Raw genomic sequence first — 27,177 nt, forward strand, 5'->3', positions numbered from 1 at the left:
TCAACTACTTTTCACTGCCATATGTGAAATTTTGTATGTTGAGCCTAATAGAACAATAAGAAAATAACCACGCATAAATAATCATAAAAAATGGAATTATGGGGAAAATATTATTGGATCTAAAATTCAAGCCGGTGATAGTGATCCATAATCGTTTCCTTCAATCAACCTATTCTTTTCCTTCTTTTTTTTGAATATTAAATAACATGACCTTTCCTATGCATTTACTAATATGAAAGAAGAGTTTTTCTAGGTTTAAAGGTTAAAGAGGAAAGATCGATTGAGCAGCAACCTCATTAAGTTACAATGGTGTGCATATGTAGTGCATATCGAGCTCTACTGTAGATCATTTCATACCACCCATCGGCCAGAGTACGTCTCTGATCCTCCAAGGCCCCAAAATCACATATAATGGAAAATTCAAACTATTTAATTAAATGCATTTGAGTTGTTGAATATGGATCAAAACTTATCAAATTTCTATTACTGTTCATTCGTAGGCAATTGATTGGATGGTTAAGATCATCCAATCAGGCACAAGAAGATGATGAACATACTCCATGGACCTCTTTGGCTGCCACCAAAATTAGTTCTTATATGTAAATGGGACAATAAATACTTTTTGGAAGGCAATAACTATATTGTTTCTAAAACTATAATAACTGTTATTTGCAAAAAAATCAGATTAAAGTCCAAACTCCCTGTTCAATTAATATGTATAATCCCATATTCAATAAGCACTATGAACAGAAATTCGAAAACAATGCTACGAGAAGCTGCAGAACAGACCCACCTCTTCATCTTTCCTTCCAATACTATCTAAATGAATGGTAAGGCATTCTATATCTCTTCTTCCCCTATTCTTAGTATAACAACTGTATGGATGATATGATCTTTGATCCTGATCTGATCCTGATCATCCAATTGTGGATCCCACCTCATTCACAATACTTAATATGACGAAAGCATCCCCACATTTGCTAACACAATAGATGGATGGATTTCTCTAACAAATTACAATAAACACCTTCAAGGAATGACGGCAACAACCAAACAAATTGGCACACATGACTTCAGCACACAACTATCAAGTATATCAGCATTGATATGATGGGATCTATACGTGATAAGGGTAACTGTTGAATCATTCCATTCTTTGATGCTCTACCGAATCAAAGAGACCTGGATCATATACTCAAGCACACAACTATCAATTATATTAGTACTAACTATGAAACATCTAATAAAATCACTGCTAAAGCTATCAAACGAAGGAATATCATAATTCTTTTGGGCCAATAAGACATGACAGTTATTTCCTCCTCTAAATCCTGAAACACAGAAAAAAGAATTTTTTAAAAAGAAAAGGCTTAGTTTCAAAAAAATAAAGAAAAAGAAAAGAGATTAAAATCTCTTCCACCAATGAACTCAAGACCCCACTCTCATAATGCAGTCCAATGATAGCTAAAGAAAAACATGAATTTGTGACAAATACATGAAAACCTATAAACCCTATATCAAAATATTTTCTTTCTAACAATTAATGGTTCCAGCCCATTAAAACCCAAAATTCTCTAAATCCATACAAATGAAACCCCTTGCAAAGCATTTCAAAGGCTTCAAAACTACATACTCATGCAAATTCCTCTCACAAACTACCAAAGAGGTACTTAAAAGAGCTTCAAATACCAACAAACTTAGTTCCTGGTATGTGAGATCCAACCCATGACGAAACAAACCCCAAATTAACTAAACCGTAGATGAAAATGTTTAAAAATTACCTTGGAATAGTGCACGAAACAGATTTCCGGCAAGAAGGGAAGCTTTCTATGTGAGATCCAACCCATGACGAAAAAAACCCCAAATTAACAAAACCCTAGATGAAAATGTTGAAAAATTACCTTCGAATAGTGCACGAAACAGATTTCCGCCATGAGAGGAAGCTTTCCGGCGAGTACCTCGTGCGTCACCGACATTCACGCCCACGTACGACGGTGACAAAGGTCGTCTCTCCACCGGCAGTGACAACTCTCGTCGGAGAAGACAAACGTAAAAAAAACAAAGTGTCAAATGTTAAAAACGAAAGTAAGAAAAAACAGTGTAAATGGTAAAAACCAAATATAAGGGTATATTTGTCTTCATGCAAATCTTCTCTCACCTCACACCCTTTTTTTATAATTTACAAATTGCTACCCTTTTTTCAGAATTTCGAATAAACATTGCATTTTTTTCATCATTTGCCCTTTTATATTTTATTTTGCTGATATGTAATTTTCTACTGACCCTTTTAAATTTGCCATTGATCATTTATTTTTCTATTTATTAATGATGGAAATTACCTATCGTCTCATTTTTAGGCATTTATGAAGGGGTTTTCCTCTTTTTTAAGTAACTTTCGTATTTCTTTCCTACTGTTTCATTTCATTTTCTTCCTGATGAACTTGACAAGCATTTGGAATTGGAATTTGGATCTGTATTTACAGCTTCTGGTCTCTCTATTTGATGATGTTAGGAGGGTATTATTGTCATTTTCTTATCATGTCATGTGGAATATTTTTGTCATTGCAGCATTGTGGATGTTAGTTTAGTCAATTTATCTGATACAATTTCCATTGTTACACACATTTCGCCCACTACCGGCGGTGATGACTTTGTTGTCGCCCTACAACTTTGAGTTTTAAAGAGTTTTAAAACTCCCACGCATCATCATGGACTCTCCTGCGTCGAGTCCCATTTACCTTGGCTGCGTTCTTGTCTAAGCCCATGTTTTTCCCTACAAAGTCGATTGAAATTTCTTTGACTCTCATGAGTTATGACCACATCAACCAAGTACTCAACCGCATCAGCTGAGTATTTGACTGTGCCGTGCCGAGTCGACTAGGATTTGCTTTGGCGGCATTTTGACCCGCATCCGCATTTGTTTAGTGTTTACATATACCCTAAGCTTGGATTGAGCCTCCGACCTCAGGGTTGAGCTAGAGGCTCAACCCCGACTATTATTCTCTTGTCCTTACTTGCAATGACAAAAATGCCCCACCCCTTCTCTTTTTGGTTTCCTTCCCCGAAATTTGGCCTGGCAAAGACCATTAATGGAAGTTAACTGGTAGAAAGAGGCGATTGTTTCAGGGAGCTTCATCTTACCCAACATGTCATTGTTGATCATTGAACAAAATCTTTGGTAAAGTGACATATATACCCGTTATTTTGAAGAATGACTTAGATGTCACCCTGCGATTTCCAGTGACATTGTTGTCATATGCTGAATTGTAAATGGAAACTAAAAATAGTGTTGGGGTGAAGCCGATGTATCATCTAATATCCACCTCACATGTGGCAATGTGTAAAGTGATCCAAACTGTTCATCATGGACGATTCGAGTTCTACAGTCAGTCAATTTTACTCCATGAATTTGACCATGGCTTCTTTTTGGACTCCACCTGTATATTAATTACTTCATATACTGTGAAATGATGAATTTAGGAGACAATATGCCTCACAATTCATGCTATTTTAGGACATTTGTATGCCAAAAACTGCTTCTGTACCCTCTCCCCCTTATCTGTTACATGGATTCCTTCTAAATCATGGACATGTGTGTATCGGATTCCCATACTTGTTTTCGAAATACTACAACAAATTTACAATTATAACATTTTTTTTTAGTTTTATCCATACTATTTGGGTCTGAAGTTTGGCTCTTTGGCTGATGGATTCGTGCCTCAGAGATGAATGCAGTTCCCTAAATTAATGTTGACCTCCTTTCTCACCAATTTCTGCTCAACTTACCCTCAATCAAGCAGATCGTGTGGACGTTGAAACATCTGAATTTCAATAGAATCCATGAAAAAAAAAGGTTTTATTCATACCAATAATGTTTTTTTGAATCGGAGGAAAGGAAATCACATCTGCAAAGTTTGAAAAATGGAGTCAAGCGCATCCATCCCCTCGGAAGTTCGTACCTTCAAACGAAGTAGGACGGATACAATAGATTGCTCGACGTGGATTGAGGCTCTGAAAGAAATTAAAGCTTGGAGGTAAGATGAAATCAAAGCCTCCATTGAATCACCTACTCTTAGAGAGATTGTCAAATGCCCCATCAAAAGACAATGAGATCGGTTGAGGGAGGATTATTTGCAAAATATTGAGGAGCTCTTTCCATTGGCAGGCCCTCACAACGTTAAGGAAATTTGTTTGCCGGTTTACAAGCTTCCCTTCTTTAAGGCCCGACTGGAGGATGAGAAAAGGGTGTGTCGACTCAGTTGGGAGGCGAACTGTTTGTTGTGTATCAGAAAGTTAGAAGAACTTATTGCGGTCAAATCAGACCCGATGGAACAAGTTCCTGTCTCTGAGTTTGCCATTGTTTTCTTTTCTAAATAGAAGGAATTGGAAATCGAGGTGGACTTTCTTTTGAGGGAACTAAGAGTGTTTTTAGAAAAGGGAGTGCTAGTTGAGTCAGTGTAGATATAGTTAGTTTTTTGGGGACTTTGTTCATTCTGAAGCCTGGGTGTTTTGAAAAATTATGGAGTAGAAAAGTTTTTGATGAAGCGGAGTTTAAATGGGTGTTGTGGAGGCAATGTTTTGAGGGTTTTTGCTTCAATCCTACAGGTTGTTTTCAAGATCTTCGAGGGAGATCGCACAAGAGGAAGTTTTATCATGAGGAAAGGTTTTTTCAAGATCTTCGTTGAAGATCGCAATGGTTTTGGTAGTTTTAACAGGGGTCCTTTTAAGATGATCTTCTAAATTTGAAACTTTAGTATTTTGTTTTGTATTGGTGAATGTAAAGGGCCCTGGAGTTATCTCCTAGGTCCTCATACGATGTAGTTTCATGGGGGACTCCTGGTCCCTTTCTCATGCAATTCTCGTATGATTTATCAATATATTTCTTGTCACCTTTCAAAAAAAATAGTAATTTTTTTATCTGCTCTAAGGATTTGGATTTTTCATCCGCGTTTTGAAACACTGTTTAGTGTTTACATATACCCTAAGCTAGGATTGAACCTACTACCTCAGCGCTGAGCTAGAGGCTCAACCCCAACTATTATACTCTTGTCCTTGCAATGACAAAAATGCTCCACCCCTTCTCTTTTTGGTTTCCTTCCCTGAAATTTGGCCTGGCAAAGACCATTAATGGAAGTTAATTGATAGAAAGAGGCGACAGTGTCAGGGAGCTTCATCTTACCCAACATGTCATTGATGATCATTGAACAAAATCTTTGGTAAAGTGACATATATACCCGTTATTTTGAAGAATGACTTAGATGTCACCCTCCGATTTCTAGTGACATTGTTGTCATATGCTGAATTGTAAATGGGAACTAAGAATAGTGTTGGGGTGAAGCCGATGTATCATCTAATATCCACTGTACATGTGGCAATGTGTAAAGTGATCCAGACTGTTCATCATGGGCAGTTTGAGTTCTACAGTCAGTCAATTTTACTCCATGAATTTGACCATTGCTTCTTTTTGGACCCCACCTGTATATTAATTACTTCATATACTGTGAAATGATGAATTTAGGACACAATGTGCCTCACAATTCATGCTATTTTAGGACATTTGTATGCCAAAAACTGCTTGTGTACCCTCCCTCCCTTATCTTTTACATGGATCTCTTCTAAATCGGAGACATGTGTGTATCGGGTTCCCATACTTGTTTTCTAAATACTACAACAAATTTACAATTATAACATTTTTTTAGTTTTCTCCATGCGATTTGGGTCTGAAGTTTGGCTCTTTGGCTGATGGATTCGTGCCTCAGAGATGAATGCAGTTCCCTAAATTAATGTTGACCTCCTTTCTCACTAACTTCTGCTCAACTTACCCTCAGTCAAGCAGATCGCGTGGAGGTTGAAACATCTGAATTTCAATTGAAGCCATTAAAAAAAAAGGTTTTATTCATACCAATAGGATGTTTTTTATCTGCTCTAAGGATTTGGATTTTTCTTTCATTTTTCGTTCTTTTTTCTTTCATTTTTGTTCCTCTTGATTGCTTCTCTCTCTCTCTCTCTCTCTGGTTTTCTGATTCTAATAGTGTATAGAGATGGCTGTGATTAGAAAGAGAGAGGACTTGAGCTGGGATTTCAAACCCCTTTGAGATTTGGGGGAAGACGAAGGTGCCGCCTCTCTTGTTTTCTGAAGGGGGTTTTTGGTGTCTTCTTATTCCCTTTCTTATCTTCTCGATGGGTCTTCCCACAGTGAGAGATCTCCCAAACCTACACTTGATATGAGCCCCATCTGATTTTCTGCTATTGCGTGCCCTCAACCACATAGTGCATGTTAGAAGCAATCCCCCTTATTTTTGTCCCCATTTTCTTCTTGTCTTGAGTTTTGAGTTTTGAGTTTTGATTCCCCACTGTGCGTATCATAGAGGAGCTGATATTTGAAAATCTAACATGTGCTGTTATGTATCTTTTTTAAACAGTTTTTTTTTATATGAATTTGCGTTTGTTGGTGTGATAAAAGGTCCCTGTGTGATAAGGGCCTTTGTTGGACAACGATGCAGAAAGCAAAAGCCGTTATGTATCCTTTTTTAAAAAAGTTTTTTTTTATATGAATTTGCATTTGTTGGTGTGGTAAAAGGTCCCTGTGTGATAGTGGGCCTTTATTGAACAATGATGCAGAAAGCAAAAGCCGTTTCTTTTAATTTATTAGAATGGCAGCGGCCAGACAACCGTAGGCATGGATCCACAGATGAACAGCTCTTATTCATGCTGCTTCTCTACTGATTCCATTTCACATTCTCTCTCTTAAATTTACGACTCAATTCCAATTAAAAAAGCTAATAGTAAGGTTTTATATGTAAATAAAATATTATATTTACTTAATCTATCTAAAATTTCAATATATAACCATATTATCCTCTAAGAGAATTAAAATTAGATGAATCCACGAATTCTTTTTTTTTTTTTTTTGATGAGTGGAGTAGCTTATATGTGGGCCCATACCCGAATCCAAATACTATAAAAAACACACTGGGCCCACATTTTTTGGATGATCCAAAGCGTTCATTTGATGGGCCCTGACATAGATAGGGTGTGCTAAAAAATCAGCTCCATCGGATCATCCTAACTCTTCAATCTGTGGACGAACCATTAACTGAGGGGGTCTACCTTACACAAATTGAAACCACAGGGGTCTACTTGTAACTTTTTAAACATTAGGGGTTAAGTTGAATGTGTCAGAAACCACAGGGGGTCTTAAGTGTATTTTTCCCAAAGAATTAAAATTAGATGAATCCACGAATTTATTTTTTATTTTTTTTTTGACGAGTGGAGTAGCTTAACACTAGTTTTAAAGGAGTTCAACATATTTCTCGTGGTAGGAAAATGGCAGAACTGCTCAGGTTCTGCCAGTTTTTTCAGATTGCCTTCAAGGCAAGATACAGTGATTTGGTTGTTGGATCTCCAAAATATATGGCTTTTTCTTTATCTCTGTTTTTTTTGCCTACTGATATTTGCACTACCATGTTTTGATAATGACAGAAACTCACCTAATCTTTTCCTTTTTAATTGGCTAGTCTGAGCTTATTGGGAATTATAATAGAGCGTTTGATAGCTGGATAAATAATAAAAGACAAGGTGAGTTTGTCTCATTATCAAAACACGGTAGTGGGAATATCAATAGCCTTTTTTTATATATAATTCCACCTTGAATAATTTTCCCATAAGTTTGTCTTGCTTCATTTTGAGATATTTATTTTTCAATTTGAAAAATCTAGGACAGTTAAATGGAAATGTATAACAATTGCACCCTTCTTATCTTGATGATGATAAAATTATCATTACACAGCTTTTCTTTTTACCCCCTTTGCCAGATTGCCAACGCAGTGAATGAAGGTAAGCTTGTTCCAGAGGATATAATCTTTGGGTTGTTGTCGAAAAGGCTGGAAGATGGGTTTTACAGAGGTGAAATGGGATTCATTTTGGATGGGATTCCTCGAACTCGGATTCAAGCTGTAAGTCTGATGACATGTTTTGTGCCATTCATGTTATTTTATTTTATTTTATTTTTAATGTTAGTTTCGTAGTTGCTGGTTTTATTAGCCAACTGTTGTATCTCACAATTTCTAAAATGTTAAAACTGAATTCATTTTGAGGAATAGTAGTGCATAACTACTTGGTTAATCTCTCTTTTTTTCTTTCTGTTTTTTTTGTGTGTAGAAAATAGCTATTTAGGCAATCAGCCCAACATTTTTGAGATAGATGTTGTGGATTGACTTGCATTTGATCAAAGGAAAGTTTCATTCCCTGTTTTGTTTATGGATCATCGAAATTTTAATCTATATGAATTAGAGCTTTTTGCTGAGTGACTAAAATTCTTTATGTTCCAGAGTCAATGATGATCATCGTGAAAAATGGTGGTAGAATCAATTATGATTTTTTTAAGGAGTCGAGAATTGGAGCTTTGGAGATCAGTATTGTACCAGAATCTAATCCCTTTTTTTTCTTTTAATTGTTTTACTTATTGCAGGAGGTCCTCGATCAAATTGCTGATATCGATTTAGTCGTAAATTTCAAATGCGGGGAAGAGTGCTTCGTGAAGAAACACCCTGGCAGTGGTATCTGCTCACATTGTGGAGAATCCTTTAACATGAGCACTTCAGAATCTAGTGGTCTCAATCCATACTCGCATCATTCTCAACTGAAATCCTCTGCTACATTTTTAGAAGATGCCCGTGAAGAAAAAGTCCGGATCTATTCAGAGCAGGTAACCCTGATGTTTCTGCATTATTTTGTCAATTCTTCAACTGAATCTTCTGCTACATTCATTTGAGTCTGCCATCTCCATTTCAAGTACGTAATTTTACAGCCCAATAGTTTTACTTCTATGTCCACGTAGCTTTCTTTTTAGTTATTATTATGTCATAATTTGCGAGTTCTGTGTTGATCACAATTATTTAAACTGTTTTAAATTTGACAAGTCTCGTTTCCCTCCATTTCATGCACTGTTCCAAATATGCTCCAATCGTGACTGGCATTTAAGTTGATCATGTCATTAATAACAAGAATCTTCTATCCAAGGGTCACTCCTGCTTTTGAACCTCGACTTCTGTCATTGATCACAATGCCACCTATTGGGGCTGCTTGGCACGATGATAGCAATCCCTGGATAAATTTATTAACAGAATGGATACTAGGATCTTTTTGGCTGCACAAAGCCGTGATGGCTTAGGGGTTTTGCTTGGTATTTGGGCGCCACGTTAGCATGGAAATTCCTTGCGTCATCCCTTGTTTGGCTGCCAATATAGCATGGAAATTCCTAGCGTCATCCCTTGTTTGGCTGCCAATATAGCATTGAAATCCAGGGATGTCTCCTAGTTAATCATTGCTTATCTGGTTATGTGTCACCCTTGTTCCTCCCTAAGAAATCCAAGCCAAAAACCGCAAAAAGGTGGTTTTCTCTTGGATTTCTTGGGAATGATGTTTGGTTTCTCTTTTTCTCTCCTCACTCTCTCTATATTGGTAATGACACTCCCTACCGCTACTCTATGAGGTTGACAACCAAACACTACTCACCACTATTCTACAAGGTAAGTTTCAGGTAAATCCAATGCTTGTATCCTCCCTGTTGGCTACTTACACCACTCCTCTACAAGGTAAATACCTGCAACCAAATTGAGAATGCTTTAGCACTGGCAGAAAAGGGTTTGCTATCAAAAACCCTCCAGCCTCGACTCCGAGGGCTAAATTGGGGCTGGGTGGAGAGGGCTGATTTTCGCTATCTCCTATTTGCATCGAACCTATGATTTGTGGACACTGACACGAGTGTCGCGTCGCCACCGACACGAACTGTCAGACACGGCAAACCCCCAAAATTTAGAAACAGGGACACAACTAAAATAGAAAGTATATATAATCATAATTTGTTGATACAAATTCATATGTCGAGTTTTGACATGGATATGAGTTGTCGGACATGCCAACATCGAAAATATAGAAATGGTGACACGTACATACACATAAAACTATTGATTATTACACAAATACTGTCCACACGCCTACATTAACTCTTAACACTCCTAGCAATACATTTAAAAGTGTCCAAAGGAGTGTTGACACGGGTGCACACTTGTGTCGACAAGAAATTCAAAGTGTCGGCTAAATCATAGCATCGGACCCTCTCCTAGATAAAATATTTCCATAACTAAGTAATCACCGACAATCTTGGATATTTATCTCAAGATCCTTGGTTTTCACCTTCTATTCTCTTCACCCTTCTTACCCTCCCCAGACTGAAGAAAATCAGCATGGCTGGCGATAGTGGTGATTGACTGGAAACTGGCAATGAACGCAGGTTAGCTGGGACTAAGCCCACAACCTACTGAGCTCCATGATGCTCAACAAGCACAATTAGATTATTATTTCTCATCATTTTATTAGATATATAAGTTCCTAAATTTTTGTGTTTGAAGTCATCTCCATCCTCATGTGATCTGCATAGCCCAAGTATATTATTTCTGTATGGCCTAAAACCCCTGCATTCCATTTTTGGGTTTGTTTGTTTATACAATTACCTTCAGTATATTATCTGTTTTTTGCATTTTTGTCAAACTGTTCTCCTATTTCAAATAAATAATGCTCCAACATAGCACAATATTTGGGGATAGAGGAGTATGTATCTTGAGTTTATATATTCTTGTCTGACCCTATGATCAGAAATGAGAGATGAAAAATAAGGCAAAAACTGTTGCTAATTGTGTGTGCTTTCTGCCAGAGCAAGCCATTGGAAGACTACTACAGGAAGCAGAAGAAGCTCCTGGACTTTCAGGTGGCAGGCGGACCCACAGAAACTTGGCAAGGGCTCTTGGCTGCGTTAGAACTCCAGCACATGGATGGCGACAATTCTTCACAGAAGTTGACTGCATAATGGGTTCACACTCTATCCTTTATTCGTTGTTGCCACATATTATTCAAAACAAAGCAAGAAATGCCTAGTTTTTGGTTCTCCTGTAGTTGTGATTTAGGACTTTCAAGTTATCAATCCCGTCATAAGCAATTTTGAGGATGCTAGTAGGGTGATGTGATTCCGGCTATAAGTATAAATACAGATGAGCTTTCTGGTTGTGTTTCTTTGACCAAGGGCGAGTGTTCTGTGATATTGAAGTGTTGTTTCTTTGTTCCCCGAATGTATCAAGGCAAATTCAGTTATGTGGCCTTGTTTCTCCAAACATTGAGTGGCTGTTGTGTGAGCTTGAGCTATTTCTACTCTTTTCTGTGTAACTACTGAGGATAATTTCAGTTTTTTCCATATATTTTATCTGTGTAGCAGTAGGTGGGTTTTGTGTTTCCATGTTGCATTTTCACCTTGCTAATAATGTATTGCTGTAAATTTTGAGAAGGAGCTTCAAGCCAGGGACCGAGGGGCTTCTTTGGGTACGTCTAAAAATTATTACCAGATGAACTTGTGAGTTTATATGGTGAGCTAACTCACAAAAAAACGCAGTGGGGTACATATATTCTTATGGGTTTGCAATACAAATTTTCTATGCCAATGGTTTTGCAGTAAATATGATTATTTGCAAAACCATTGGCATAGAAGATTATTTGCAAATCGTATATTTTGAGGGCAGATTTCACTGGCATCCAAAGAGGACTTGGAACTTAAAATTAACAGTTGATTGTATCACATACAGGCATGCACATCTAGTTTCGCTTTTTCCTAGGGTATGTTTGGTTGCACCAAAAATTGCAAAAGTGAAAGTCAAGACGCATTTTCCTTTTGGCTACGTTTCTTTCAATGTAAAAAATGGGTGTGGAAAAGAATTTTATGCCTGATTTTCAGTTAAAAATGAGCTTAAATTTTGTTTTACGTCCATTTTACGGGGCCCTTCTTAGCATTGTTTGGTTATCATTTACTCTCTTCTAGGCAAGTGAAGAGAAGTGTCCCCCCTCCCATGTTCCCACATGACAATATTTGTCTGTTGTAAATTTTCCAATTGCAAGGCCCTTTGTCACTGTTACACTTTCCCCTCAAATTATGAAAAAGGAAAGCAAAGAAATGGGAATCCAGGTTCCTTTTCCTCCTCTATTACATACATCCAAAGAAGAATACATACATGAGATAGAGCCATTGGCGTGTATTAGTGTATTTTCAAACTACAAGGGGTTTTTGAAAAGATTTTATAACTTTTGGTTTGTAAAATGAGTGCTTTGGAAAGATAGTCCCACATTGGAAACTCAAAGAGATGGACATAGGTTTATATAGCTTTTCACACTTCTCTATATTACTTTGTTGTACATTGGGTGGACTTGCGGGACTGTTGCACCGTTCGCGCTGCGTGAGCAGTAAGGTGCTTCATTGGCGCACTTCGCACGACGCATACATCGTTGCAATGGAGCAATTAAATTTTTCCAGATTAGATCTGGACCATTGGATCAGTCAAGTGGATAGACCGAATGGTTCGGTCGGGTTGGGCTTTGAGTTCGGGCCGAATGGTCGGCCCAGCGGGCCCAGTGCGCTCCAACGGCTAATGTGGCAATAGGTGCAATCCAGTTCGTCAAATTGTATGGTAACAACTAGTGGTGATCGGTGTGATGAGGACCGGTGGATAGTGTCCCGTCTACCCAACGGTCAAGAGCCCAAAGGGTGCGATCCGCACCGTGGATGGTTGATCTACCAGTTACGGGATTGGAGGGAGGTTTTACTCAAACCAACAGTTACTACAAGTTTATCTGGACCATAGAGTCGCGAATGGGGTGCGATCTAACAAAATGAATCAAACCTGCTCCGAATAGGTGCTATGTAAGGGTGCAATTCAAACAGAAAAGGAACTAGTAGCCGTATAAATATAGCAAAAAGGTTCCATTGAAAACAGAATATGACATGCACTATTGGGAACTTGAAAATTGAGAAATTCAAAAGCACAAACTCTCTTGAAAGTCTTTCTAACTTACTGTTTACATTATTTATTTGAAAATCCAGTTCTAGTATACTATTTTCTGCATAAACAATAACTAGAGATCTCACATACTTGTCCGTCTAAAGGTGATTCGGTTTGTCTCCGTTTAGTGCAAAACGTCGCAAACATTTTGGTGTTGGAAACACCGGGCTTCATTGTATCTTGGAGGCAAATTCGTGGCACCCCTTGCACACTTAAAGGTGGGGGCAAATATTGTCTTAAGGAAAGCAGCATCGCACCTTTAAGCATCTCTCTTTCTTGTTCTATTTCCACCAACAAAGTTTTCAACAGGGTGGTCATTAATTTGTACAGGAACCCTTCAAAATGAGATCACTTGGGGCTAATACCAGGTTTACATCAATCACGTGAAAGGACAATATAAGATATGTTTATAAGCTCAAAATTGCCACACAAAAAAACTACTATTTACAAAATACATATATCGAGAGAGTGATGCGAATGAACTGTAAAGAAAATAAATCTAATCTTCATCCCTCCATACCTCGCGGAGAAGTTGAAATCTGATTGTATTCCCACCACCATTTTCATTTGATTTCAAGTCCTTTGTTGCCCAAATAGGTGATGCCTTGTTGTCTATGATAATTGAAGTGAGGGGTGAACCTAACTCATCAAGCTCGTCATCGCTTGTGTGACATTTTCGAAGCACTGACGACCTGCTCCTCCTTAGATGAGATTGGCTTCCAAGCTCTCCAATTATACCTGCAACCAAAGCTGTAGTAGGCGGGGGAGTATACAACAGGAGTGGCATTACAGGGAAAGGTTTTGATTGACTCTTCAACAGCCTCCAGAGGATCCTGCAATCAGTCACAATTCATAACCATCAAAAAAACTGGGAGAACTAATGCAGATACACTTAAAGTTCATCAAAGGTGTTGTTTGATTAAGTTGCACAGGTCTGAAATTTCTAAAATGATTGACGCCAACTTCCATGGCCCCAGTACCCACCGATTCCCTTTAGCCCATAAAATAACTAACTTAGAGTCTCCTTGGACAATACAATCATCACCAAAACAATCCCTAAAGATGCATAGGCCAAGCAAGTAGTCTTCTAGATTCCGCTTCATTTGAGTCAGTTATTCCACATGATTTTGAGAAGCACAAAGAGTTCTTATGCCTTCATAGTCCCTAAAAGTTCCCCCAATACTGGTTGGTCGTTCTAACCTACTTTTATTACAATGGTTGGGGGCAGTTACCATCTATGGATGATTTCTACTTTTGATTTTGATTACTTCTCTCATATAATAGTTCTCTGGTTGTTCAAGGCAGTGATAGGAATTACCCCAACAGTCATCTTACCATCGGTCAATGCAAGTTGTTTTCGATCTATGTGATAATCTTTCCCAAATATTTACTTTTTTCTTGGAATATATGATTTTTCCGCTCCATCAAAATATGCCACAACACTACAAACGGTGCAAATTGCCATAGGATTTTCCCATTGCTACCAAAAGGCCAGTCCTCTCAACCAAGGACAATGTCCTTAATGGAGTTTTTGAACATCCAAGCCATTTTAACTGATGAGAGCATTCCCCCCCATAGTTTAAATGCAAAAGGGCAATGAATGAAGAGATGCTCAAAATACTCATTTTTTTTAAATGGCAAAATTATATTAAAAATAAGAGCAGGCCCCAAGATTGAGAAGAACTTGGGAACCAAATACAAACCAAGGAAACTGACAAAAACAAGGAAAATACAAATCACGGAGGAAGGAAATCAAATATCTTCAAAGACGCCTGATTCGCTCCGGTCCTTGCGAGTCGATCAGCGTTGCTACTAGCCGATCAACGAACATGTTGAAATCGGACAGGATGACCATCCACACGGTCAGTGGCAGGGCGAGGATTTATGCACAAGGGGGGGCAAGCTTATACATGCTTATACATAAGGGGGCAGGCCTTCAAATTTTAAAGGGGGCTTTTCCCAATTGAGTTGGGCCTGTTAAGGATTTGGTCCAACTCAACAGGGGCAACTGCCCCCCTTATGCTCAATGTAGCTCCGCCCCTGCACACGGTCACGGATCTCATCTATCAAATCTGCAAATCTCGATGGGTACGGCCTACTACCATCCATCCATCTAATAGTGTTGAGAGAATTTCCCTCAACTATCAATCTATCCAAGAGGTTATCATCAATGATCCTCATACCCTGGAGTACCGCTCTTACCTCTGCCTCATTGGAATCCTTGAAACCAATGGGACCTGAGAATTCCCATCTAGTCTCTCCCTCCTCATCTCTAAGCAAACCTCCCACCCAAGCAGGACCAGGATTTCCAAATACTCAAAATTTAGCAAACCTCCATTTACCTTGATGCTCAAAATACTATTTTGTCTTCAAACGATGTATGTGGAAACTCCTCTTAAAACTGTCACAAATGCTGACAATCTCTTGTCACCGCCCAAATGAAGGCCGTCACCTTAGGTGGTGCGGGGCAACCATATTTTGTGCCGGGATAAGGGTCTCATAAACATTTAGAAGAATAGGAACTTGACTGAAAAAATGCCTTTAGGGTCGGAGGTCCAAATTCTCCCATCAGACTCTTGATGAGGGAAGTATACCTTATCCAAGAGGCCAAGCAAAGGTGTAAGGTACTAATTTCACAAGGTCTAAGCGCTCTCCTAAACCTTATGTTCAAGACAACCAAACCTCCCTCATACATGTCCTTTATACTTGACCCCTTTTATGGAGGAATAGGTCCGAAAAAACTCTAAATCCAACATTGGACTCAAATGAATGATGAAATTTACAAATGGACCATCATACTTCCAAACCTTTACTTATTGGTGGGTCCCTACTCCCTACACTCCAAATTCCCCCAACATACCCCGTATTTTTCGCCAATAATTTTGTACCAACATCTTTTCTCCTCTAAGGCCATGTTTGGACACCATGAAAAAATATTCTATGGAATGTTTGTGGAGCCAGTTTCGAGAGATGGGCTGGATATGGAGAGACTTGAAAGAGTGGGAGTGCGGGGAGCATGAAAAGCTCCTAAAAACCAAGAAAACAAAAAAACCAATTTTAGATAGGTATTTTCTTTTCTCTAGATTTTAGGGAATTTCAATGCTATCTCTACTCCTGCCCACTTAATTCTCTTCCTCTCCTTCCTTCTCAACCCCTCTCACATAGTTGGGCAAACGAATATTCCATGAAATAATTTTTCATGGTTACCAAAACAGGGACTAAATCTCCAAATCGATTTTCCTAATATTATTTTGTTTCTCTTTTTTAAGGTTGCTGATGCCAATTTTCCCTCTCCTTTCGAGCTTGCATACTCATATATAGCTAATAAGATGCTTGAATTCTTATTGCTCCTCCTCACCTTCTCATAAGATTTTTTATTTTTTTTTAAGTTGACACATCTATTGATAATAACAAATATACAGAAGATATGGGGACCAGTAGTCCCCCCCTCCCAATTACATAATAAAAACCAAAAACAAAATAACCCAGGTATATACTATCCCAACCTACCAATCCCAGGTTGAGAGAAAAAAACACGGATAACAGATGACTCGATACGCGAAAGACCACGGTCTCTCAAGCAACATGAGTTCTACATTAATCAGGCCCTATTCCGCTCCCTAATGGTTTGCTCATCCAATCAGAATAAATCCTCCTTCCAAACAACCCCAAATCTCATAGATAGTATTCTCCGCCACCCCCCCGTAATTATGATTCAATGATACCCAAACTGTCAGATTTTCTACTATGACAGACTTCCTTTGCCACCAACTTCTTCCTCCGTCCCCAAAACCCTAATATTCCAAAATATGATCTTCATTTGAGAAACAGTGCGCCCCTCCCACAGTACCCTCTAACCTTTGCGCGCCGTAAGGCTTTGTGTTTTCTTCCTTTTCCCGAGCTTTTTGATTTATGTTTGCCAGCTCTATCCTTGTTTTCAATCTCCATGAAAATCTTTAGGATGTGATGGGGTGTGAAAACACCAGCCTCTCACAGGCCGCCACCTGTCCCAGAGTAGGTGAGCTGCAGCCTCTCACAGGCCGCCACTTGTCCCAGAGTAGGTGAGCTGCAGCCTCTCACAGGCCGCCACCTGTCCCAGAGTAGGTGAGCTGCAGCCTCTCACAGGCCGCCACCTGTCCTGGACACCTGTCCAGGACACCTCACCAGATTTTCCCTATAAATAGAGGATCAAAGCTCAGACCAATGGGTAATGAAAAATCCCTTCTCTCCCTAAAAACTCTTAGACATCTCCCCTTCACTCCTGCTCATACTGACTTGAGTGTCGAAGGGCCTGTCCGGAGTAAAACCCGGTCTGGTCTTCTGACCTCGCTTGCCTTGTGCAGGACTCAGCCCTCATAGCAGGACTCGTTCTCGACCACCTCACTTCCCGTTCACTCCGGTCCCCCAGGACTCGGCTCCCCTAGTCATCCAGCTCAGCTCTTACGTCACTGCTGTACCTGTTACCGATTTTAGGTCTAACAGATTGGCGTCATCCGTGGGACCGCAGAACTAAAAGCTGTCCTTACACATCCCACTCACAAAAATGGCAGGACGCAAGAGTACGCGTATGCCTACTGCGCGGGCGCGGACTACCCAAACCGCGCTACCCCGCAGGACCCGGAGTGAGCGAATTGCATCACTAGTAGTAGCAGCTTCTGCTACAGCAGAGCAGAGCCCGGCTCGCTCAGAACACCTAAATCCCTTGCCCACCCCGGAGCAAGTTCAAGCTCTATTTCAGCAGATGACAGCCCTCGTTGGGCAGTACCAGCAACTACTTCAAGTGCCCCCTCAACCTCCCCCAGAGGCTCCGCGATCTGTCCAAGGAAGGCCAGACGTCCACAGGGGAGAGTCATCACACCATGGTGAGGGCCGAACTCATCATTCCACCAGACAAGTCCCTCACCCCACGACGAGGCATGCCCAAACAGAGCCTCATCACCGTGAAAGGTCGCGTTCCCCCTCCGCACAGAGGCACCGAGCTCATGAAGATCGTGCACCACTAGCGAAACGCCGACCTCGTCGTATGAGTCGGGAGAGCCAATCCGGCTCCACGACGAGCCAGTCTGTGGAAAGGATCAGGTCCTTGGACCACAGGACGGATCCGCTGCTACAGAGAATGGAGGAGATGGATCATCGGATAGAGGAACTGGCGAAGGACCAGAGCCGGCCCGTCTCCAGGGCATTCTCAAGCAGGACGCCATTCACTGATGATGTTCTGGGTGCCCCAGCACCCAGAGGGTTTAAAATGCCCGCCGTCCCTCAGTATGACGGCACTACAGACCCCGTGGACCACTTGGAGACGTTCAGAACAATTATGCTCCTCCACGGAGCTTCCGACGGCTTTCTTTGCAGAGCGTTTCCAACGACGCTAACTGGCGCGGCAAGAGACTGGTATTCCAGGATCAAACCGAACTCCATCAACAATTTTGATGATTTTGGAGAGGATCTTGTCCGCCACTTCATGAGCAGCCGCAGGCCAAGGAAAACAACAGCTTCCCTGATGGCCTTGCGACAGGACGACAACGAGCCTCTGAAGGTGTTCGTCCGCCGATTCAACAGGGAGGCACTTCAAGTGCCAAATCTAGATCCCTCAGCAGCAATGAATGCGCTCCTCGCAGGCGCCAGGTCTAATGAATTCCGTCGACCGGTGGCTCGACAAAATCCGCACTCACTAGCGGATCTTATGACCGGGGCAGAAGAGTACATAACGGTGGAAGAAACACTGGCAGCTCTTAATTCAAATCAGAGGATAACCTCTGAAGAGAAGAATCTCCCTAAGCAGCGCAGGGAGGATAAACCTCCCAGGAGAGAGAAGTCTCCGCCTCCTCAGAGAAGAGAAGAAAACTTCACGCCTCTCAACACCTCCAGAAAGCACATACTGGCGGCGATCAGCGAAGAAGAGTTCGTGAAGTGGCCTGCTAGAATGATCTCCAAGGGAAACATGAGAGATCCTTCAAAGTACTGTCGGTTCCACAAGGACCACGGCCACGACACAGATGATTGTTGGCAACTCAAGCAGGAAATTGAGCAACTCATCAGCCGGGGCTATTTGAAAAAGTATATCCGAACTGACAGCCGCAACCAAGAGCGCAGAGGAAAGAGCCCCCAGGGCCGCAGCCCTCGAAGATCACAGCAGCCCCCTGCTCGGGACAAAACCCCTCAGTTGGCCAATGCGCAGCCTGAGGCACCCCAATCTCAGCCAAGGGGGGTCATCGGTACAATTATGGGTGGGCCTGCGGCTGGGGGCACCTCCTCTACCGCTCGCAAAGCATATGCACGGCGAGTTAACGCCGTGCACACAACCAGCAAAAAGACGAAAATGGAGAATGAGATCTCCTTCTCAGATGCAGATCTGGATAATCTTATCCTGCCCCACGACGATGCACTGGTTTTAACCATGCTCGTTGCCAACTGGGAGGTGAAGAAAATCCTCGTAGACAATGGGAGTTCGGCGGACATTCTATACTACCACGCCTTTGAGAAAATGATGATAGGCGACGACCGTCTGAAGCCGGCGAACTCAGATTTATTTGGCTTCTCCGGAGAGGTCGTAAAAGTAGTGGGGCAGATCGAGCTCCCTGTTCTTGTCGGAGATCCACCTTGTCAAGCTTTCGCCATGGTCAACTTTCTGGTAGTAAGGGCCACTTCGGTCTATAATGCTATCTTGGGACGGCCTGGCCAGAACCTCATCCGTGCAGTAGCCTCGGCCTACCACCAAAAAATGAAGTTCATAACCCCCAATGGTGTGGGGGAAGTTCGAGGAGATCAGCCTCAATCCAGAGAGTGCTACGCAATGGCACTCAAAGGCAAAAATGCAGTGGAATCACTGCCAATTGAACTGCTCGATGTAAGGGACGAGCTCAGAGGGACTCAACCTGCTGAAGACCTCCTCTCCATCCCACTGTGCCCAGAGGACAGTGAGAAAGTCGCTCTGATCGGTTCCTCCCTCAGCAGCAGTATTCAGCACCAGCTCACCAATTTTCTCCAGGACAATGCGGATGTCTTTGCATGGGTTCCTGCAGATATGCCCGGCATTGATCCAGAGATCAGCACACACAAGCTCGGTGTTGATTCAACCTGTAGACCGGTGAAGCAGAAGAGACGACATTTCGCCTTCGAAAGGCGGCAGGCAATCAAAGAAGAAACAGATATCTCCAATAGAAAGAGTACGTCTTTGATTTCGTCCGAAGGGTTCTTTTATTCCCCCGGCCTGGCCAGTACACTACCTAGCCAGGCCGTTCCTTCTTTTGTTCCAATGAATCATGAAGTGGAGAGGCTTCTGAAGGCTGACTTCATTCGCGAGATTCGATACCCGGACTGGTTGGCAAACGTAGTCCTAGTCAAGAAGGCTAATGGGAAATGGAGGACCTGCGTCGACTTCACCGATCTGAATAAGGCTTGTCCTAAGGACAGCTATCCACTCCCAAAGATCGACCAACTCATTGACGCCACAGCGGGTCATGAACTGTTGAGCTTCATGGACGCCTTCTCCGGATATAATCAGATCAGGATGTACGAGTCAGATATACCAAAGACCTCATTCGTCACAGATCAAGGGACTTACTGCTACCGAGTTATGCCCTTCGGCCTCAAAAATGCCGGAGCTACTTACCAAAGGCTTGTGAACAGACTTTTTCAGAACCAGATCGGCCGTAACATGGAAGTCTATGTAGACGATATGCTGGTCAAAAGTCGGAGTGCGCAGGATCATGCGTCTGATCTCAGAGAAACATTCCAGGTCCTGAAGAAGCACAACATGAAGCTTAACCCCACCAAGTGCACCTTTGGTGTCAGCTCGGGGAAGTTCTTAGGATTCATGGTGAGCCAGCGAGGGATAGAAGCAAACCCAGAAAAGATCAGAGCCGTGATGGAGCTTACTGCTCCAAAAACCATCAGGGAAGTCCAGCGGCTCACGGGAATGATAGCGGCGTTGGGTCGCTTTATCTCCAAATCAGCGGAAAGGTGCCTCCCCTTTTTCAGCGCGGTCAAGGGACTCAAGACTGCGCCCTGGACGGAAGAATGCCAGATCTCATTCGAAGAGCTGAAAAGATATTTGTCCTCTCCGCCATTATTAACAAAGCCGGAGCCGGGCGAGGAGCTATTTTTGTATCTCTCCATCAGCTCCACGGCTCTGGCAGCTGTCCTCGTCCGTGAAGAGCACCGCCAGCAAAAACCTATTTATTATGTCAGCAAGGTTCTTCACGACGCAGAAACAAGGTACCAGCGGGTCGAGAAATTGGCTTACGCGCTGGTAATGGCCGCCAGGAAGTTAAGGCCGTACTTCCAAGCTCACACTGTAAAGGTCTTGACTGATCAGCCACTTCGACAAGTTCTCCATCGACCAGATATCTCCGGGCGACTTGTGAAATGGGCTGTAGAGCTAAGCGAGTTCGATATTCAGTACGCACCCAGGCCAGCTATCAAGGCCCAAGTACTGGCAGATTTTGTAGCCGAGTGCACTATCCCCCAGCAGGTCGCCAACCCTGAAGCATTGCAGCTCCCAGTTGTAGAGAAAGTAGTCCCTGAAGAGCGTATGACAGAGGAAATTCGGACGGAAATCAGGCCACCGTCAGCCGGACAGGACTCCATAACCAGCACACCGACTTGGGAAGTATATGTCGACGGATCTTCAAATAAAAACGGCTGTGGAGCTGGCCTCATCCTCACTGGGCCTGATGAGTTCACTGCGGATTACGCCCTGAGATTCGGGTTCCGTGCATCAAATAATGAGGCGGAATATGAGGCCCTCCTTGCCGGAATGAGCCTTGCGATTCAGACCGGCGCCCAAAAATTGAAAGCATACTGCGACTCGCAGCTGGTAGCAAACCAGATCCAAGGGGTCTACGAAGCCCGAGACGAGCGTATGATTAAATACCTCGCTAAGGTTCGCCAACTTTCCAGCTGGTTTGCAAGTTTCGAGGTCATCAGAGTACCAAGAACAGAAAATGCCAAAGCTGACGTGCTGTCAAAACTGGCTGCCTCTGGATATACCACTCTCGGAAGCATACACATGGAGTTTCTACAAAGGTCCAGCATCGACAGTAAAGCCATGGAAGTCATGCAGGTGGAAGATGAGCTGTGTTGGATGGATGAGATCATGGGTTATCTGCGCGATGCTAGACTCCCGGAGGATAAGAAGGAAGCTCGTAAGGTGATACAGAGAGCTGCCCGATTCTCCCTCAGTGGTGACAATCTATACAAAAGGTCATATACTCTCCCATATCTGAAGTGTCTGAGGCCGAGCGACGCCGCGTATGCACTACAAGAGACTCATGAAGGAATTTGCGGAGAACATCTGGGGGGCAAAGCTCTGGCGATAAAGGTGCTGCTCAGAGGACTGTATTGGCCTACTATCAGGCAGGATGCCCTGGATCTGGTTAAAAGGTGTGAGAAGTGTCAGAAGTTCTCTCCTACCATCCACCAGCCCGCCGTAGCAATGGCTCCAATTATTAGTCCGCTCCCCTTCACAGTATGGGGGATGGACATCCTGGGCCTTTTCCCACCGGCCTCTGGAAAGCGCATGTTCGTGGTAGTGGCGATCGACTATTTCACTAAGTGGGTGGAGGCAGAACCTCTGGCCCAGATCACTGAGCAGAATGTGCAGAACTTCTTCTGGAAGGCAGTAGTCTGTAGATTTGGGATTCCCCGTATCTTGATCACAGACAACGGCAAACAGTTCGACTGCCGGAACTTTCGAAAGTTCTGCTCGGACCTAAAGATTGAACAGAGATTCACTTCGGTTGCTCACCCCCAGACCAATGGGCAAACGGAAGTAACTAATATAATCCTGCTTCAGGGGATAAAGAAGAGGCTGGATGAAAAAGCTGACCGATGGGCAGATGAGCTCTATCACGTTCTGTGGGCTTACCGCACTACTCCTCACACGACGACTGGTGAATCGCCATTCAACCTCTACTTTGGTACTGAGGCTGTGATACCAGTCGATATAGGCGCTCCGTCTCCCAGAATCACCAGCTTCAACGAGCAGCTTAACGGCGACGGGCTCCGTGCCGATCTCGACTTACTAGAAGAAATCCGGGAAGAATCTCGAATCCGGGTCGCCGCTTATAAGCAGAGGGTATCAAATTATCACAACTCCAAGATTCGCCCCAGAGAATTCAGGACAGGAGATTTGGTCCTGAGAAAGGTAGCCGTCTCCCAACCGACGAAAGTCGGGAAACTCTCCCCGACTTGGGAAGGGCCATATCGAGTGAAAGAAGTTATCCAGCCAGGAAGCTATAAGCTGGAGACACTGGAAGAGCACTTATTACCTCACGCATGGAACTCCAAAAATCTCAGGAGATATTATCAATAGACAAAATGTACGGCGTAAAAAGGTGACTTTGTAAATTTGTAAATTTGTTGTTATAAATAAATAATCTTTTTTGCAGACTTTGTTTCACTCTTGCTCTCTGGAAACCCAGTTCACAAAACTTGGGTACTCATTGGAAACCCAGTTCACAAAACTCGGGTACTCATCGGAAACCCAGTTCACAAAACTCGAGTACTCATCGGAAACCCAGTTCACAAAACTTGGGTACTCATCGGAAACCCAGTTCACAAAACTTGGGTACTCATTGGAAACCCAGTTCACAAAACTCGGGTACTCATCGGAAACCCAGTTCACAAAACTTGGGTACTCATTGGAAACCCAGTTCACAAAACTCGGGTACTCATTGGAAACCCAGTTCGCAAAACTTGGGTACTCACTGGAAACCCAGTTCACAAAACTTGGGTACTTACTGGAAACCCAGTTCTTAAACTTGGGTACTTGTTGTTCCTAAACTTGGGTACTTGTTAGAAGACCAGCTCGTCACAATTCGACTATCAACAGCCTCAGTCCATTACAAAATTAAAAAGACAAGTCGAGCAAATCACTCAGTTGAGAAATATCAGAGACAGAAGGACAAATGTGATTTCATTGATCAGGATATGTGGGGCCTCGAGGGCCATTACAAAATTCATTTTAAAGAGGCTGCTAAGAGCTGTAGGGTCTCAAGGACCATTACAAAATGAGGTCAAAATAAACAAAAAAAAAATACTAAGCATCTGGAAGAGAGGTGATGTCAGCAGGAGCATCAGTAGGAGCATCTGGCTCCTCATCAGTAATCTTCGGCCTGGCAGGGAGAGTCATATTCTGCATCACTAAGTTTGGATTGCAGGCCTGGAGCTCCTGGAGGCAGTCGTAGTATCCAAGACTATAAGCCTCGCTCGACAGGCTGAAAAGTTCAGCCTCCTTCGCCTCTGTGGCCTCCTTCACTGCCGTCTCCTGCCTCTCTTTGGCTCTTCCTCTTTGGGCCTCCATGGCTTCGGCAGCCTTGACCATTTTCTTCTTCTCTGAGGCCAGATCCTCCATCAACAACTTCTTCTCTTCCTCTACTCGCTCGATGCTCGTTTGAAGCTCCTGCACCTCAGTGGCCAACTTTCCGTTCACCTCTTCAGATGCAGTGATGGCTTCGGAGAACTTCTTACTCTTCTCCTTGAGGTCATTGTAGTAGAGCAAGATCTGCAGAAAGAAACAGGCATCAGTATGGTCAAAGGAAGAAATGGGCAGAAAGTTAGCAAACTGATCACCTCTTCCTTACCTGGTAAGCTGAGGATAACACAGCCTCCTCTCCTGTAGCTGGCGGCTCGTGAAGGACCTGTTGCTTGTCCTTCCGCAGCAGACACTTGCTCATGATCTCTGTTGCTACTCGGCTCTCGCCTAGAGCAGTGTCATCCTTTAGAACGGCCCAATTGGGTCAAAAGACGTGCTCACTAAGCCCCGTAGGAGGACAAGCTCCAGAACCGGTTCCAGTAGAAGCACCACCGGACTTAGAAGAGCCACCGCCCTGGGCAAAGGGGCCTATTAGCTTCACCGTAGTCTTGGCCCTCTGAGATGGGGGTGGAGGAGTGCCCTGTGATGGGGCCGGACTCGCCAGTACAGTCGCCTTTCTCTTCTGGCGCTTCTGTTGTGCCTGTGCCGCACCCTCCTGTGCCCGTGGCTGGGCTCCCTGTCTTATCTTCTCGACAGTCGATTGTTTCTTCATTTCTGCCAGACAAGCGAGCAGTCAGAAGCAAGCATATAAAAGTAAACATATTCTAAAGACAAGTCTAGCTACATACGTTCTGGAGTCGCGGCACTCACGCCCAGTCCAACTAGCACCTCCTCTCCTGAGAACTCTGCACAGCGGATAAGGCCTGATTGCTCAATCTCCTTCCGCATCAAGGCGAAAGTCTCTCTGTCCTCACTCTCGAGGAGCGGCTTTCGACTTAATTTGGAAGTGTCCGGAGTGTCCCACACTAGAGGGACAGGCCAGGGCTCACTGACCTCCTTATCCTCGACGTAGAAGAACCTATTCTTCCATGAATGTATTGACGAGGGGATGCCGGTAATGATTTTTAGGTCAGGGCTCTGGCTGATGTAGATCCAGCCCCCTTCCTTATGCCTCTTCAGATGTGCACAAGCACGGAATAGCGACAAGCTCACGCTCCTCTCTAACCGGCCGTGGACAAGATACAAGAACCCAGTCAGTAGTCTCCATGAGTTCGGAGCTACTTGAGCTGGGGCCAGTCCGTAGTATCGAAGCACCGCTGCGAAGAATGGGTGCAAAGGAAATCGGAGTCCCGCCCTCATCAACTCCTCATAGATACAGAGATCTCGACTCTCGTTACAGGCTCTGTCTCCCTCTATAGCTGCCTTCAGTTCAAATCTTGGAGGCACACAGTACTTATCCCTAATGTCGCCTAGCATGGACCTGGTGAGGTAGTTCTCTTCGACTAGAGCTCGCAGGTTGTATTTTGGGTTGGCATCCATCCGCGCTCTAGCGACTACCTCCACCGCCTGACCAGGAGGGAATGTTGTAGACGCTTCAGCAACGTCAGTTTCAACACTCCCTTCTGCTCGGGAGAGACTACCAGTGGGGAGTGGAGTGGCGTTCAAGTCTAAAAACACCTCGTCCCTGTCCCCTCCGTCGTCGCTATCTACAAGATCTATCCTAGCGGACGTCCTAGTCATTACAGGCTCCTGCGGCGGTCTAAATTCTGAACTACTGCTAGTGGAGGACTCCGTACCGGACTCGGAACTCGAATTACTATCAGACATGTAGTAAAGAGAAGGGCTGAGAGGAATACCGGTGAGTGGAGCTCGTCAGGTCCTTGCGTAACTCGAACTGCGAACTGCGAACTGCAAACTGAGAACTGAGAAGTCGGAGCTCCCAGAGCAAGAAAAAGATGAAAAGTAAAAAGTAAAAAATGAAAGGGGGTAAACCTCCTTTTATAGCTTTTCAGAGGCGGTGGAGCATTAAATGCGACGCACGCATCTCGAGGACACTCGAATGGCGCCACGTGTCCCATATTTATGACGGACACATTCTCCCACTAAAAAAACGATCAAGCACGCGCGTGTTCCTACGTGCATGAAAATTCACATCTCCATGCTCCGTACTCCATGCTCCGTACTCCATGCTCCGCACTCCATGCTCCGCACTCCGTACTGGATCTTTAAAGCCGAACTGGATATAACGCGTTTCAACAAAACGACAAAAATCAGTCCGGTCCGAGCCGGACTGGCCACAAGACAACAAAAATCAGCCCGGCAAAAGCCGAACTGGATATAACGCGTTTCAACAAAACGACAAAAATCAGTCCGGTCCGAACCGGACTGGCCGCAAGACGACAAAAATCTGTCCGGCAAAAGCCGAACTGGATATAACGCGTTTCAACAAAACGACAAAAATCAGTCCGGTCCGAATCGGACTGGCCGCAAGACGACAAAAATCAGTCCGGCAAAAGCCGAACTGGATATAACGCGTTTCAACAAAACGACAAAACGCAGTCCGGTCCGAACTGGATCTCCGGACTCAACTTCCAGCCGGACTCCGGACTGGATCTCCGGACTCAACTTCCAGCCGGACTCCGGACTGGATCTCCGGACTCAACTTCCAGCCGGTCCGAACTGGATCTCCGGACTCAACTTCCAGCCGGACTCCGGACTGGATCTCCGGACTCAACTTCCAGCCGGACTCCAGACTGGATCTCCGGACTCAACTTCCAGCCGGTCCGAACTGGATCTCCGGACTCAACTTCCAGCCGGACTCCGGACTGGATCTCCGGACTCAACTTCCAGCCGGACTCCGGACTGGATCTCCGGACTCAACTTCCAGCCGGTCCGAACTGGATCTCCGGACTCAACTTCCAGCCGGACTCCGGACTGGATCTCCGGACTCAACTTCCAGCCGGACTCCGGACTGGATCTCCGGACTCAACTTCCAGCCGGTCCGAACTGGATCTCCGGACTCAACTTCCAGCCGGACTC

The 27,177-nt window shown here is 43.5% G+C and overlaps 2 protein-coding genes, 1 non-coding gene and 1 pseudogene across 4 annotated transcripts in view; 2 read left to right on the forward strand and 2 right to left on the reverse strand.

Moving 5' to 3' along the window:
• Positions 1 to 11,288, forward strand: part of LOC143861995 (P-loop containing nucleoside triphosphate hydrolases superfamily protein) — a 37,602-nt gene extending 26,314 nt beyond the window's left edge. The window contains exons 2-4 of one of the 2 annotated variants that reach the window (XM_077372984.1): positions 7,815 to 7,955; positions 8,471 to 8,707; positions 10,715 to 11,288. In XM_077372984.1, coding sequence (XP_077229099.1) covers positions 7,815 to 7,955; positions 8,471 to 8,707; positions 10,715 to 10,867 — 531 coding nt within the window. In that variant the 3' untranslated portion in view covers positions 10,868 to 11,288. The remainder of the gene's footprint in view (positions 1 to 7,814; positions 7,956 to 8,470; positions 8,708 to 10,714) is intronic. The other variant, XM_077372985.1, reaches the window with a different exon arrangement.
• LOC143862792 (small nucleolar RNA snoR143) lies at positions 6,557 to 6,741 on the forward strand. Its single transcript, XR_013240500.1, has one exon. It is a non-coding gene; the product is annotated as a small nucleolar RNA snoR143 (small nucleolar RNA).
• Positions 11,289 to 13,380: 2,092 nt separating the features above from the next.
• The window catches only part of LOC143861399 (uncharacterized), a 29,371-nt pseudogene continuing 15,574 nt past the window's right edge, over positions 13,381 to 27,177 (reverse strand).
• LOC143862609 (uncharacterized) lies at positions 23,801 to 25,311 on the reverse strand. Its single transcript, XM_077373671.1, has 2 exons — positions 24,467 to 25,311; positions 23,801 to 24,387 (listed from the first exon to the last, which is right to left on the reverse strand). The coding sequence occupies exons 1-2, from the start codon at positions 24,557 to 24,559 to the stop codon at positions 23,923 to 23,925; spliced, it is 558 nt and encodes a 185-aa protein (XP_077229786.1). The 5' UTR covers positions 24,560 to 25,311; the 3' UTR covers positions 23,801 to 23,922.

This window comes from Tasmannia lanceolata, unplaced genomic scaffold (genome assembly GCF_043159265.1).
Source record: "Tasmannia lanceolata isolate RefF3 unplaced genomic scaffold, GAP_Taslan_0.1 ptg000037l, whole genome shotgun sequence".
Lineage (NCBI taxonomy): Eukaryota > Viridiplantae > Streptophyta > Magnoliopsida > Canellales > Winteraceae > Tasmannia > Tasmannia lanceolata.